Source organism: Chlorocebus sabaeus, chromosome 14, assembly GCF_047675955.1.
Source record: "Chlorocebus sabaeus isolate Y175 chromosome 14, mChlSab1.0.hap1, whole genome shotgun sequence".
Taxonomy (NCBI): domain Eukaryota; kingdom Metazoa; phylum Chordata; class Mammalia; order Primates; family Cercopithecidae; genus Chlorocebus; species Chlorocebus sabaeus.
This window is the reverse complement of record NC_132917.1, coordinates 95,285,563-95,300,023: the sequence shown is the minus strand read 5'-3', so window position 1 is coordinate 95,300,023 and position 14,461 is coordinate 95,285,563. Positions and strand designations below refer to the sequence as shown.

Below are 14,461 nucleotides of genomic sequence, written 5' to 3'. Positions count from 1 at the left end.
CTTCGGTCACAGGTGCTACAGTCGCGGCTGCTATTCCTACTAACAGCCCCCTGAGTGCGTCCAGATCCCCTCTTGGCTCCCTTGCCGTCTGCCGGTGCAGGCTGGGCTCCCTTGCACTTCCTGATGGGTTCCCTGCAAAGCTGGCAGGTCCTGGCCTGTGGCTGCCTTCTCCCTGCCCGTCTTGCAGGGATTCCGTGCCCTCAGAGTGAAGACCCTCTCAGGAGGCCCTGCACAGCCTGTCCTCATCCCATGGCGATACTGCCCCCTTTGCCTCCAAACACTCACTTCATCTGGCCTCCCACATTAGCTGGCCCGGGCTCCTCTAGGCCCACCACCCACCCTCACCACCTCCCTGCCGTGGCTTGAGTGTCCCCTCTGAAATTCATGTTGAAATTTAATCCCCCAGGCGCAGCGCTGAGAGGTGGAGCCTTTAAAAGGCAGTTAGGTCATGAGGGCAAGGCTAAATCATCACTCGTGGATCCCTAGACTCATGGGAGCGGGGCTGCTGGCTTTCTAAGAAGAAGGAGCAGGACCTGAGCCAGCACGCTCAGCCCGCTCGTCATGCAATGCTCTGCAGAGTCCCCACCAGCAAGAAGGCTGTCACCAGAAGTGGCCGTGCGGCATTGCACTTTTCAAGTCTCCAGAACTATAAGAAATAAATTCCTTTTCGTTATAAATTACCCAGTTTTAAGTATTCTGTCGTGAGTAACACTAAACAGACTAAGACATTCCCTAATAAGCCTGCCTCATGCCGTTCGAAGCCCTCCCAGCCACGCCTGGCCCAGGTTGGGTACCTGTGTAAGGGGCCTGTGCACACTGAACTTCCCGGGGCTCCTGCATGCTTAGAATTACATGTCCAAGCCAGGCACAGTGGCTCACGCCTGTAATCCCAGCACTTTGGGAGGCTGATGAGGGCAGATCACCGGAGGTCAGGAGTTCAAGACTAGCCTGGCCAAAATGGTGAAACCCTGTTTCTATTAAAAATACAAAATAACTCGGCTCACTGCAACCTCTGTCTCCTGGGTTCAAGCAATTTTCCTGCCTCAGCCTCCCCAGTCGCTGGGATTATAGGCATGCGCCATCACGCCTGGCTAATTTTTGTATTTTTAGTAGAGATGGGGTTTCACATATTGGCCAGGCTGGTCTCGAACTCCTGACCTCATGATCTGCCCACCTCAGCCTCCCAAAATGCTGGGATTACAGGTGTGAGCCACTGCACTCGATATTGTGCCACTGCACTCCTGCCTGGGTGACAGAGCAAGACTCTGTCTCAAAACAACAGCAGCAAACAAACTAATAGCCGGGCGTGGCAGTGTGCACCTGTAATCCCAGCTACTCAGGAGGCTGAGGCAGGAGAATCGCTTGAGCCTGGAAGCAGAGGTTCCAGTGAGCCGAGATCGCGCCACTGCACTCCAGCCTGGGCAACAGAGTGAGACTTCATCTCAAAAAAAAAATATGTCCAGTGTTTGGCCACCTGGATTGCAAATCCCACATAGTCACAGGCCATGGTGTTCCCCATGGGGGCCCAGTGCCAGTTCCGACTGCCAGGTCATCGCGTGTCAGTGTGTAGCCTGTTGTCCCTGTGCTGGAACTTCCAGCTTGGTAACTATTTGAATGGGTGAGTGAATGACCCTAAGATCCTTCCCACACATTTCTTCAGTGGACACTGGAGAAAGCAGCACGGGGACACCCTCTCCTCTGCCCAGATGCCTGGGGCAGGGAGGGCCTGGTGGAGAGTGAGGTGGCAGCTTCTCCTTCTTCCTCCCTTGGGGTGTCTCTGCCCTCATACTCGCTCTCCAGCCCCCACCTACACCTCCATGGATGGTGACCCATGATCTGGACCGGGTCTGGGGAGTTTTCTAGAAGGAAAGTGATCCTGGCATTGTTGGGGATACCTCCTGGTCCCTGTCTCCCTTCATGGAGAGGGCAGGTGTCCCGGGCAGACAGAAGAACCTGGAATCCATCCGTGGGAAGGAATGCCCCCTTCCAGCCCTGTTCCCACACGGTGCTCAGCCTTTCCTGCTTCTTCATGTAGCCGAGGGACGAGGTCTGTGAGGGGCTGCCCTCTGGACACCTGGCTCGCTCAGGAGCCTTTGAAAATCAGAGGTTTCTCTCACAGTGTCTGCATTGCAATGGAAGTCATTTGAGACGCGGAATTACCCTAGAGACATGAGGGGAGTCTCTCGGTTGCACCTGCTCATTCTGCTAGGTGCACTGGGTTTAAACAGGAGGAAGAAATCATTTCTGACTTTGTAGACGCTGCCTGCGTAGCATGGTTTTAGGCTCTGCTCATGATCACTGGTAGGGGAGGGCTGTGACCAGCCAGGGAGGGGCAGGTAGGTGGCCAGCAGCATGCAGAGGTTATCAGTTAAGCAAGGCCAGACCTGGTCAGTGAGTGATGAGAAAGCTGAGAAGCTTCTCGCTCCTAAGCTAAGAAGCCTCTTGCTCCTAAGCTAAGAAGGTGGTGTGAGGCCAGTCGGGGTACAGGGCTGGCTGCCTGCCTGGAACAAGTTCCAGGTGGCTCTCCCTCCCATCTGTGTGGTCTCTGCTTCTAGTGCCTTTCACTCACCTGAGGACACACACTGGGGACACAGGCACCTTCCCCATTCAGAGCCAGGCAGCCCCCGCACCCCGCCAAACCTGTCTTTGTCCAAGGAACCTGCAACCTGGCCGCATCCTCTGCTCCAGTTTCTGCTGGGACCCCATTCTGCCCCTCGTCAGGCCTAAATGGGATCCTCGAGGATCCTCCTTGAAGGGAGATGGACCCCTTCCTCCTCCAGGCTCCCCGACAGCCCCTCTGATGGGGTATCCTGGGGCTTCCAGAGCAGTACCACAAACTTAGGTGGCTAAAAGCAACAGAAAGTTGTTCTCTCACAGCTCTGGAGGTCGGAAGCCCCAAGTCAAGGTGTGGGCAGGTCTAGTTCCTCCCGAGGCTGAGGGGAGTCTGTTCCAGGGCTCTCTCCTGGCTTTGGTGGCTGCTGGCATCCTCAGCACCCCTTGGCTTGTGGATGCATCACTTCCGTCTCTGCTCCGTCCTCACATGGGCTTCCTTGCCCTCCACATCCCGCTCCTCCTCCTCTGTCTTGTAAGGATACTCATCATTGGATTTGGGGCCCGCTCTAATCAAGGATGATCTATTCTCAGGCTCCTTACCTCATGTCTGCAAAGACCCCTATTCCAGATAAGACCACAAGCACTGGTGCCAGGGCTGGGACTCGGACAGATGTTTGAAAGGGACACATGTCAGACCCCTCTGCCATCAAATGCCTCTGAACAGGAAGACAGGACACTGTCCTAGGGAAGGCTGGGGCAGGGCGAGCCAGCTGGGTGGTAGGGGGACCTGGGGGCAGCTCTGCCCTGCACAGGCTGGGGCTGAGGATTCTCCATGTAGGAATTCCCTTGGCAAGACCATGATGCCACCCAGATTCCTCCCTCAGCCCCCCCCCCCACTGCCCCCAGAGAGCACAGCGCACCACTGATGCTGACCATTCCTTGGGTCATCTCCTCGCTTAAAAAATCCTTGAAGCTTGGAGCACTTTGGGGTCTTGGGGGGAGGGGAGTGCCCTGTGACTCCTGGTCCTCTTGGCCTGCTGCTCTGTCTGCTGTCATGGAACTAATTTTCTTTAGGGGTTAATCTCCAGTTCCTGGGGATGCTCTTTCTAAATAAGCTCTGTTTCCTAGCATGAAAGATTTCATGTGGATTTTTTTAAACAAACACAATAATAATTAATTCAAGGTCTAAGAATAAAGGCCTCTCCGCGTCCTGACTATAGCGTGATGCTGACCAGCCTGGATGCAGGCCGTAGAAGGCTCCCTGAGCTGCTGGGAAGGGGCTCTCGAAAACCACCTCAGGGCAGGGGTCCTGGGCTGCCGGGCTCCCTCCCATGACTGGAGAACCATTTTGACAGTCCAGGTAGGCACGGCACTTTGGAGGCCAAACAGCCCGGCAGCTGGGGAAGCACAGGCACCTGTGGATGCTGCCTCACCTTGCATTTCTCTTTCCCTTGGATGGGGTCTCTGTCTCCTCACTCCTGTCCCCTCTTGTCTGTTTCCAGGATGCCTCCTCCTCGGCAGGATCTACCCCCACAGCTGTCCCGCGAGCTGCCTCGGTGTCTGGAGAGCAGGGCACGCCTCCCAAGGTCCAGCTGCCCCTCAACGTGTGAGCTGCCCTTTGTGTCTGTCGGGGTCCCGTGCCTGCAGCCCTCCCTCCTGCCTGGGCTGGCCTGTCCCCGTGTGGTTTCCGCGGGGTTTTCCCATGTGTTACTATTGGCCAGTATAGTTATGTGCATCTAATAACACCACTGAAAGGAGAGTGTGGAAGACAAAAGTCTAGCAGTTCCTTTTGATGTTGATGTTCCTAGGACATTTCTTCTAAGCAGGGAGGATATTCAGAGTATTCACAATGCAGGTCCCAGTCAACAGGAGAGGAGCCAGCCATAGTGTGGAGCAGGCTCTCCATAGCATGGGAAGTCCGAGATTAGGGGGGAGAGGCAGGAGGGAAGCAGGTGCGCAGAGCAGCAGGTAGTCTAGGAGCCTGGGCAGCCAGTAGTTACCAACTGCTTGGAAGTGGTTCTGTGTTTCAGCCTCCATCCCAGGGCCACACCAGCGCATGCCAGCTGCATCTCATCCCCAAATATAACCAGATGAATCAGTGCTAGGAAGTGAGATACTTATCTTGTTTAGAACATCTGCCCAGTTAAATTACAGCTCTTAAAAGATAAGTGCAATTTTAAAATTCCCCATTTAAATCATGCTCTGAAGAATTAGACTCCCTTTTGCTCTTGTGTTTGGCAGAGCTCAGTCACTGGAATGACTGTGTTTAGGTGAAGTCTATGAACTTGGCAAACAATATGACAAATACAGAAAGCTCTGTCAATGCAGGCTGGGTCAGAGGTCAGAGGGACACTCAGAACTTGTGTTGTTGCAGAACAGGATGTATTTTTTTTTTTTTTTTTTTTTTTTGAGATGAAGTCTTGTTCTGTCTCCCCGGCTGGAGTGCAGTGGTGCAGTCTCGGCTCACTGCAAGCTCCATACCCCAGGTTCACGCCATTGTCCTCCCTTAGCCTCCCAGGTAGCTGGGACTACAGGCGCCCGCCACCACGCCCAGCTAATTTTTTGTAATTTTTAGTAGAGACAGGGTTTCACCGTGTTAGCCAGGATGGTCTCGATCTCCTGATCTTGTGATCCACCTGACTCGGCCTCACAAAATTCTGGGATCACAGGCGTGAGGCACTGCGCCCAGCCGAACAGGAGGTATTTCAAGCAAAAAAGTATTTTGAAGAGCAACTTGCCAAGCTTCAGAAGGTCTAGAAGTAGCTCAGCTGCTGGCACACGCTCAGCCACCTCTAAACCCAGTGGAAACGCCAGCCTTTCTCCAGTGGTCGGCAAGAAAGCTCCCAATATCCTCCCACTGTGATTAACTGATGTAATGAAAGGAATTTGAAATGTGCCTGTTTTTACCTAGTTTCCTGAGCAGGCTACTTCCAGATGCCTTGAGACTGATATTCAAGTTTTCACCAGCACTGGACAAAATAAAATACTCCCTCCATCTCCTGCCATGCTCAGAGCTCAGTTCTGGCAGCTTCAGGCAAAGCTGGTGCCAAGGAGGCACATGGGAGGGTGGGGGGTGACGGGTTCGCTCCTCTTGAAGAATTGGATGCAGAATGCTATCTGAGGAAAGAAACCTGCACCCACAGTGGATGGCCCTGATGGTTTCCCAAACGAGAGGCAGGACGCGGGTCAGGTTGCTGAGGCCATGAGTGCTTCAAGGGCAAAGCCCAGATGGGTTTGTTTTGGAGTCCCCATGACCAGCTGAATGCCTGTACACAGGCTCTCAGTAGCTGCCACTTGTTCTATGAGAGCAAAGCCTCCCCTTCCTGGGTGCAGAGGGCTCCCCAACGTGAGGCGAGCTCAAGGATTAGCCATCCGAGAAGGCTGCTTTGTCCTGGAGACCCAAAAGGTAACAGTTCCAGGCATGTTGCCCCTCAAGAGTTGTGAATATTCTGGAGGCCTCAACCGTGGACAAACCTCCAGGTCCCGGATGGCTTCTGAATTTGGTGCAGGTGTGGAGGGACCTCTTCTTCACCCAGTTCCCCTGCCCTGGGGGACAAGGTTGCTGTGACCTCTAGCCCTCCACCGTCTCCCTCTGGGCTTCTCTCCCAGGGGAGGGTACTTTCCACTCAACTTGAGATTTGGGTAAGAGGGAAGGGAAACTTACGTGTCGGACAACATCCTTCTAAGGATGACAAGGATTTAGGTAGGAATGTGTCTGCAGGTGACACAGCGGCCCTCCATGCAGCAGCTGGATCATGGGCAGCATGACCTGTGACTGGTGATGGTCCGTTCCATGTGTGTTCGTGGCTGTTATATTGAGTAGCAGTCACATGCCAGGTAACATTACATATGTTACAGCAGCATGCATGATGCATTCTGAAAACATGACATCCTTTATTTTATCCCCAGAGAGGAAAAGATCAGACTGACCTCATCAGTTTATGAGGGAGGGGATTAGCCTGACTGCTCACCTGTCCTCTTCCGCTGTAAGACGCTGATATTCCCACACGTACCCTACCTGTGGCGGGTACCTGGGGTGGGGGTCTGATCTAACCATTCTTCCCAAAATAGTATCTGTAAGTCACGTTCAGAAGTCTGAAATCCATCATGAGATGTGCTGTCGTTGCAAAAACAACCACAGTAAACAACAGCACGCTGCTGCCCGGAGAATGATGGCTTGGGGACTCCAGCCAGGGCCCAGATGGGGCTGATGTGAAAGTCAGCCATGGAATGACTTCAGGAGACCTCGTTCCTGATCTTCGTAATTGCATAGCTTTGACCTCTCCAGGCCACATCATGTGCGCTGAAACATGAGCCCTTGAGGTTAAGAGGCCTGATCCCGCACGGTTAGCATGTCGATGGCTGGATGTTGTTCTTGCGCCTTCTTCCAGCATGTGAAAGGCTTCCATGGCATGGATTCCCTAAGGGCTCAGTTGCCTGGAAACACAAGAAGGGTCTCAGTTTGCTCACCCAGTGCATGGAGGCGACTGTGAGTCTGCAGAGACATCTCTCATTCCTGCACCCCCTTTCCACCCACTACTGTGTTGAGAATTCCACTGTCTGGCCCTGGGGCTTGTCCGCTATTCCTCTGACAGACCTGCTGTGATTTGGGGAAACAGAAATATGAGTGTCTGCTCCTAGAGGCCATGCTCCTGGGCACAGCCAACCCACCCAGAGGGTCTCAAGGTTGATGAAACGCTGTGAGTAGGTTGCCTCTGATTCGGAAGGGTTGATTCTCACCTCCACTTCTTCATGGGCATCTTAGAGCCACTGCCTGATGTGAAGAACCAGAGGAGGCAGGGAGAGGGCATAGGGCTTCCCTGCAGGAGCCATCCGAGATGTCCCGTCATCACCTACAGCAATGGAGGAGGTGGAGGAGGAGGAAGAAACAGGTATCAGACAGACACGCCTGGGTCTGGCTTGGTCTGCGTGCCTGCAATCCGAGAGCAACGTAACTCTCGGCACAGAGCCTTGGTCTGGGACTGCATGTCAGCTTGCCATCAGAGAAGGAAACTTCCACAGTCGATGGGTGCAGTTCATCACCTGAAGGGAAAACCAGGTACCCTGTGAGGTGCGTGACCACCCAGATGGCACCTGAGGGACCTGGGAGTCCTATCCAGGAGCCCAGAGGAAGACTTAGGGAGAGGAAGGGGTTGGCCTGCAACAGGGAAAGGGAAGCCCAGGGGAATGGTGGCCAGCAGTTTTCATCCTCCCCTGCTAGGGTGCAGACCAGGTCCCTGGATCTGGTGGTTGACATTGGTCATGTGAGACGTGCTCTCTGTCATGGCAGGGATAACCTCACAGGCCTTGATGTGATCAGGAGTGACCGCCTCATGACCCCACTGCCATTTGTGCGTGTGGTCAAAAGGCCACCGAACCAGCCTCAATAACAACAGTCCCCACATTCTAGGACACAGGAAAAGGACTGCTGACCAAACCATGCCAACACAAGACAGGGGCACCTTCCACTGCAAATTCAGAGAACAGGCTGGTGCTGCACTCAGCCTGCAATGGACTGCATCAGCGTGAGTTCAAGACAACAGGACTCGGTAAAATAAGTCCCTGCCAGGCTTGGAACGAAGGCCTGGAGCAGCAAAATCACTGGGTACTGCTCCCAAGAGGTGTCTTAGAGGCCAGCCATCCAACCTCCTCTGACAGTGCCCAGCCTTGTGGTCAGCCTGCCCCCATGGTCAGCCCTTCCAGGCATTGGCAGCACCGTCCTCAGGATATTACAGACAGATGCGACCAAGAGTATGAGAGTGAGCCTGAGAACCACCGGAGGGGTGAGTGCTCTTCATCCCCACCTCTGCCACCTGCACCTCTAGAGAGAGGGCAGAGCTGGGACCCCCAAGCAGGTGGGGAAGTGGGAAGAGCAGAGAATTTTATTGAGAGAGTCTCTGGATGACATAGAGCCTGGGGAGCAAAGGTCAGAGATGTCTGGGGCCGCTGCAGGGCCGGTTGCAGTGGAAGGAAGGAGATGCAGGCCCAGGTGGTAGCAGCACATCCCCAGCGATACCAGCATTGTCTAGGTTGGGTTTCCTGGAGGCAGACCCTGAGATGGGGAGGTTTGTGGCGAGTGCTCTCAGGACACACCTGAGCTGTGACTGAAGGGAAGCCTCGCTGATCCTCAGGGCTCTGGAGCCGAGACAGCCCTGCGGAGTTTCCCCATTGGAAGTGAGCCAGTGCTGGCTTCAGGCTGCCCTTTGAAGAGGTAGTCATGGGTGATGATGCACCCTGAGGGAAATTCCCAGCACAGCCACCACAGTGAGTGATCAGCCACTCATCGCCCTTCAGAGGCCCGAGGCTGGGCATCCCTGGGCCCTGTCCAGTGGTGGGGCTTCAGCCTCAGAATGCATCTGAAACACAGGCAAACCTCATTTCATTGCACTTCATTTTGTTGTGCCTCACAGATACTACATTTTTCTTTTTTTTTTAACAAATGTAAGCTTTGGGGCAACCCAGCATCCACCAAGTCTAGTGGTGCCATTTTTCCAACAGCATGTGCTCACTTTGAGGCTCTGTGTCCCATTTTGCTGATTCTCATAATATTTCAGACTTTTTCATTATATCTTTATGGTGATGTGTGATCAGTGATTTTTGGTGTTACTGTTGGAATTGTTTGGGGCACCATGGACCATGCCCATATAAGACAGCGAACTTGCTCAATAAGTGATGTGTGTGTTCTGATGGCTGCACGGACCCACCGTTCCCCCATCTCTCTTTCTCTCCTCGGGCCTACCTTTTCCCTGAGATACAACAACATTGAAATCAGGCCATTTAGTAACCCTCCATGACCTCTAAGTGGTCAAGCAAAAGCTAGAGTCGAACATCTCTCACTTTCGGTCAAAAGTTAGAAATGATTAAGCTTGGTGAGGAAGTCATGTCAAAAGCTGAGATAGGCTAAAACTTGTGCCAAACAGTTATCTAAGTTGTCAGTGAAAAGAGAAGTTATTGAAGGAAATTATAAGTGCTACTCCAGGGAACACATGAATTATAAGAAAGTGAAACAGCCTGATTGCTGATATGGAGAATGTTTGAGTGACCTGAATAGAAGATCAGACCAACTGCAACATTCCCTTGATTCAAAGCCTAATGTAGAGCAAGGCCCTAACTCTCTTCAACTCCATGAACACTGAGAGAGGTGAGGAAGCTAAAGGAGAAAAATTTGAAGCTAGCAGAGGTTGGTTCATGAGGTTTAAAGAAAGAAGCCATCTCTGTTACATAAAAGTACAAGGTAAAGCAGCAAGTGCTGATGGAAAAGCTGAAGCAAGTTATCCAGAAGATGTAGCTAAAATCACTGATGAAGGTGGCGACGCTAAACAACAGATTTTCAGTGTGGACAAAACAGCCGTATATTGGACAATGATGCCATCTAGGACTTTCATAGCTAGAGAGGAGACACCAAGGCCTGGCTTCAAAGCTTTAAAGGACAGGCTGACTCTCTTTTTAGGGGCTAATGCAGGTGGTGACTTTAAGTGAATCCAGTGTTCATTTACCATTCCGAGAACCCTAGGGCTCTTAAGAATTATGCTAAATCTACTCTGCCTGTGCTCTGTAAATGGGACAACCAAGCCTGGATGATAGCACACGTGTTTACAGCATGGTTCCCTGAATATTTTAAGTCCATTGTCAAGACCTACTGCTCAGAAAAAAGATTCCTTTTAAAATATTACTGCTCATTGACAGTGTACTTGGTTATCCGAGAGCTCTGATGGAGATGTACAAGGAGATGAATGTTGTTTTCATGTCTGCTGACACAGCATTCATTCCTCAGCTCATGCATCAAAGAATAGTTTAGATTGTCAAGTGTTCTTATTTAAAAAGTACATTTTTTTAATTTTTTATTTTTGAGATGAAGTTTCACTCTGTTGTCCAGGCTGGAGTGCAGTGGCATGATCTCGGCTTACTGCAACCTCCGCCTCCTAGGTTCAAACTATTCTCCTGCCTCAGCCTTCCAAGTAGCTGGAATTGCAGGCGCGTGCCACCACGCCTGGCCAATTTTTGTATTTTCTTTCTTTCTTTTTTTTTTTTTTAACTAGAGACAGGTTTTTGCCATGTTGGCCAGGCTGATCTCTAACTCCTGGCCTCAAGTGATCTGCCTGCCTTGGCCTCCCAAAGTGCTGGGATTACAATCGTGAGCCAGCGTGCCCGGCCAAGAAGTACCTTTCATAGGCTATAGCTGCCATAGATGGTGATTTCTCTCATGGATCTGGGCAAAGTAAATTGAAAACCTTTTGGAAAGGATTCAGCATTCTAGGATGAACATTTGTGATTCGTGGGGAGGTCAAAATATCAACATTAACAGGAGTTTTGAAGAAGGTTCTTCCAATCCTCATGGATGACTTTGAGTGGCTGGTTCAAGACTTCAGTGGAGGAGGTCACTGCAGATGTGGAGAAACAGCAAGAGAACTAGAATTAGAAATTGAACCTGAAGACGTGACTGAATTGCTGCAATCTCATGAGAAAACCTGAACAGAGGAGGAGTTGCTCCTTATGGATGGGCAAGAAAATGGGTTCTTGAGATAAAATCTACTCCTGGTGAAAATGGTGAACACATCTTTGAAATGACAACAAAGGGTTTAGAATAGCTCATAATCAGTTGATAAAGCAGTAGCAGGGTTTAAGAGGATTGACTTCAATCTTGAAAGAAATTCTACTGTGGGTAAAATGCTGTCAAACAGCATCAAATGCTATAGAGAAATCTATCATGAAAGGAAAAGTCAGTGTAGCAAACCTCATTGCTGTCTTATTTTAAGAAATTGCCATAGCCACCCCTGCCTTCAGCCACCACCATCCTGATTAGTCAGCAGCTATTCACATCAAGACAAGACCCTCCATCAGCAAATAAATTATAACTTCCCAAAGGCTCAGATGATCATTAACAAGGCTGGAGTGCAGTGGCTTGATCTCAGCTCACTGGAACCTCCGCCTCCTGGGTTCAAGCGATTCTCCACCCCCAGCCTCCCTAGTAGCTGGGATTGCAGGTACTCGCCACCACACTAGGCTAATTTTCTTCTTTTTAGTAGAGAGAGCGTTTCACCATTTTGGCCTGGCTGGCCTCAAACTCGTGACCTCAGGTGAACCACCTGCCTCAGGCTACCAAAGTGCTGGGATTACAGGCATGAGTCACTGTGCTGGACAAATAAAATGTTTTGTTTTTTTTTTTGAGACAGAGTCTTGCTCTGTCACCCAGGCTGGAGTGCAGTGGCATGATCTCAGCTCACTGCAAGCTCCGCCTCCTGGGTTCACGCCATTCTCCTGCCTCAGCCTCCCGAGTAGCTGGGACTACAGGCACCCGCCACCACACCCGGCTAAGTTTTTGTATTTTTAGTAGAGACGGGGTTTCACCGTATTAGCCAGGATGGTCTTGATCTCCTGACCTCGTGATCTGCCCGCCTCGGCCTCCCAAAGTGCTGGGATTACAGGCATGAGCCACCGTGCCCGGCCAAATAAAATATTTCTTAATTAAGGTATTTACATTTTTTTAGACATAATGCTATCGCATACCTAATAGGCTACTGTATAGTATAAACATACTACTATACAGTAGCCTATTGTATACAAATAGGTGTCCCGCACGCTCCTCTGAGCATCTGCACTCATCGTTGCCCTGCCTGCAGTTCCTGGTCGCCTCTGAGCTCCTGAGCCTGCTTCAGCCCTTCTGCAGGACTTACCCAGCCCTCCCCAGTACCCTGGCCTCCAGTGCAGCCCCTGACAGCACTCCTGCTGTGGGTCTTCCCTGCAGAGTGGGTGCTACACCTGGATGGAAGAGGTGAGGAGGAAGAACACACTTCCCTAACTGGAGCCAGCATGGCCCTGGGAGAAGAGCAGAAATGGGACTTCTGGTAGGAGAACCGGGAATTGTTTACTTATTTTAGAAGAAGCATGAGCAAGCCACCATCTAGAGGAGAAAGGGGATGAAATTAGCGGAGGCACTAAAATACTTCGGTTTACTCTGATTAGAGCAGAAGAGAAATCTGCAGACAATTAGCAGCAAGTGAAGATCTTGCTATAGAAATAAGGAAGTGGTATGGGTAAGCGAAGGCTGTGCTGTTAGTTTCAACAGGCTGCACGTGAAAGCAGACACATGCCATGCCCAGCTGGGTCAGCCGAGTCGGCCCAGCCGCCAGCCTATCCTGTCTGTGCACTGTCCCAGGTGCAGTGAGCCCCTGGCCCCCATGCCTGACTGCACATCATGCCTGGAGGAGGCTGTACTTGTCCTCAGCAACCTGCCCTCAAGAGGTGCTTTTCCTAACTGGCATGAAAGTCCTATATACGCTACCAGGCAGTGGTGAGGAAGGCTCTCTGATCCTAAAATCCCATGATTGCCTTAAATAAGTACTTGAAGTACCAACCTGTGAGAAGCTGCAGAGGTGATGTCTGAGCATGCGGGGTGGTCTTGGCTGGTCTCGGGTGTTATGGAGATGCCCTGAGCACTCGGCAGGGCCTGTGTTGAGCTGCCAAGGTGTTTTGAAGCAAATGGAAGGTGAGAGTTGGGCCCAGGAGCTAGGATGATGTGAGCCCTGCTACCTACAGGTGCCGCCCGGTTCTCCCTGCCATGCCAGGCCCAGGTGCATGTGTCTATGAGGACTGGCTCGCCACTGAGTGCAGGGGACGCTGTCCAGCTCAGCCAGGAGACTCTGAACTGGCAGTCCTGACAGGACACAACTCACAGACGTTGGTGGGAAACAGGGTAACAGGCGATGCCACTGTGGCTGCAGGGGGCAGCAGCAGAGACCCTGAGAGGTGGGAGGGGGGCAGGTTGGGAAGGGCCGGTCTCAGCACAAATTGCTCTTCAGTGTGGTCCTTCCAAGGCCGCCTCTTGAGTACCTCAGGGAGGACAGCAGATGCAGGTGACCCCCACCTGGGCCAGGGCCCCCCCAACACGAGCCACATGCCAGAAAACAGAGCCAGCACATCCATCTGCTTTTGGTGTCCCCTACGAGGTGCCCAGAGGAAAAAAAAAGTAGGCCGAGAAGAGATTTTCCAAAGTGAAGCCAGGCTTATTTACATTCCGCTTCCCCCAGCAACCTGCACCGTTGCCTGTGCTTGGTGCCCCAGGCCGCACCGACAGCTCCAGCAGCCCAGCCCTGGCCCTACCCCTGAACGTGTGTGACCATGGACAGAAGCTCCATCCCCTCGAACTTTTGTGTCCGCAGCCGTGAAACCTCTGCAAGAAGGCCACAGACAGCCCTGGGGAGGAAGCGTGTTGCACAGGGCCTCCTGAGCAGGGATAGCCCTGCGAGGGGTTCCATGCTCCCGGGTCACCAAGCTCCATGCTGTGCGGGAGCAGTGGTCTGGAGGGAGAAGTGGCCCAGCCCCAGTCGGCATGTAGCCACAGCCAATCCGTGGAATAAGGCCTCCACGGAGCACAGGCCACTGAGCCCCCAGCTGTGCACCTTGCCTACCAGCCCAGCCCAGGAGCAGGAGGGAAAGGAGTCCATAAGCTGTGGTCAGCAGCTTGGGCGTGTTCTGAGCCTGCCTTGGCAGCTGATGAACCCCCCACTCCAGAGCAAAGGCAGCCCCGGACCCCAGAACCAACTAAAAGGAGTTGTTGGTGCGGCCTGAGTCGCATACCACCCGCCCCTGGCCAGGAGCCAGCCCGGCTGCACATTCTGCGTGTGGCCACTGAAGCAAACTGTTCTGACACCATAAAGCAACAGATGAGGCTAACTTAAGCAGGATTTACACGCAACTGTATTTCTTTGAGAGCAGGCACATCACTTTGTGCATCATTGTTACTGATTCATAAGCCTTCCAGGGATCCAAGCTGTCTCTGCACTCTTCCTCTCCTCGTCTGCCTTCCTTTGTCTCAGCCCAGGCTGTGTGGAAGCCACTCTTCCCTCCGCTCCCCTTCACTTTCCTCCTCCCCCCTCTCCTTCTCTTTCCTCCTCTATCCTCTCCCCAT

At 52.3% G+C, this 14,461-nt stretch overlaps 1 protein-coding gene across 1 annotated transcript in view; it reads left to right on the top strand.

The window, feature by feature from the left end:
• The window catches only part of SH3RF3 (SH3 domain containing ring finger 3), a 375,116-nt gene that overhangs the window by 283,990 nt on the left and 76,665 nt on the right, over nucleotides 1-14,461 (top strand). The window contains exon 5 of the mRNA XM_008008347.3: nucleotides 4,056-4,159. Coding sequence (XP_008006538.1) covers nucleotides 4,056-4,159 — 104 coding nt within the window. The remainder of the gene's footprint in view (nucleotides 1-4,055; nucleotides 4,160-14,461) is intronic.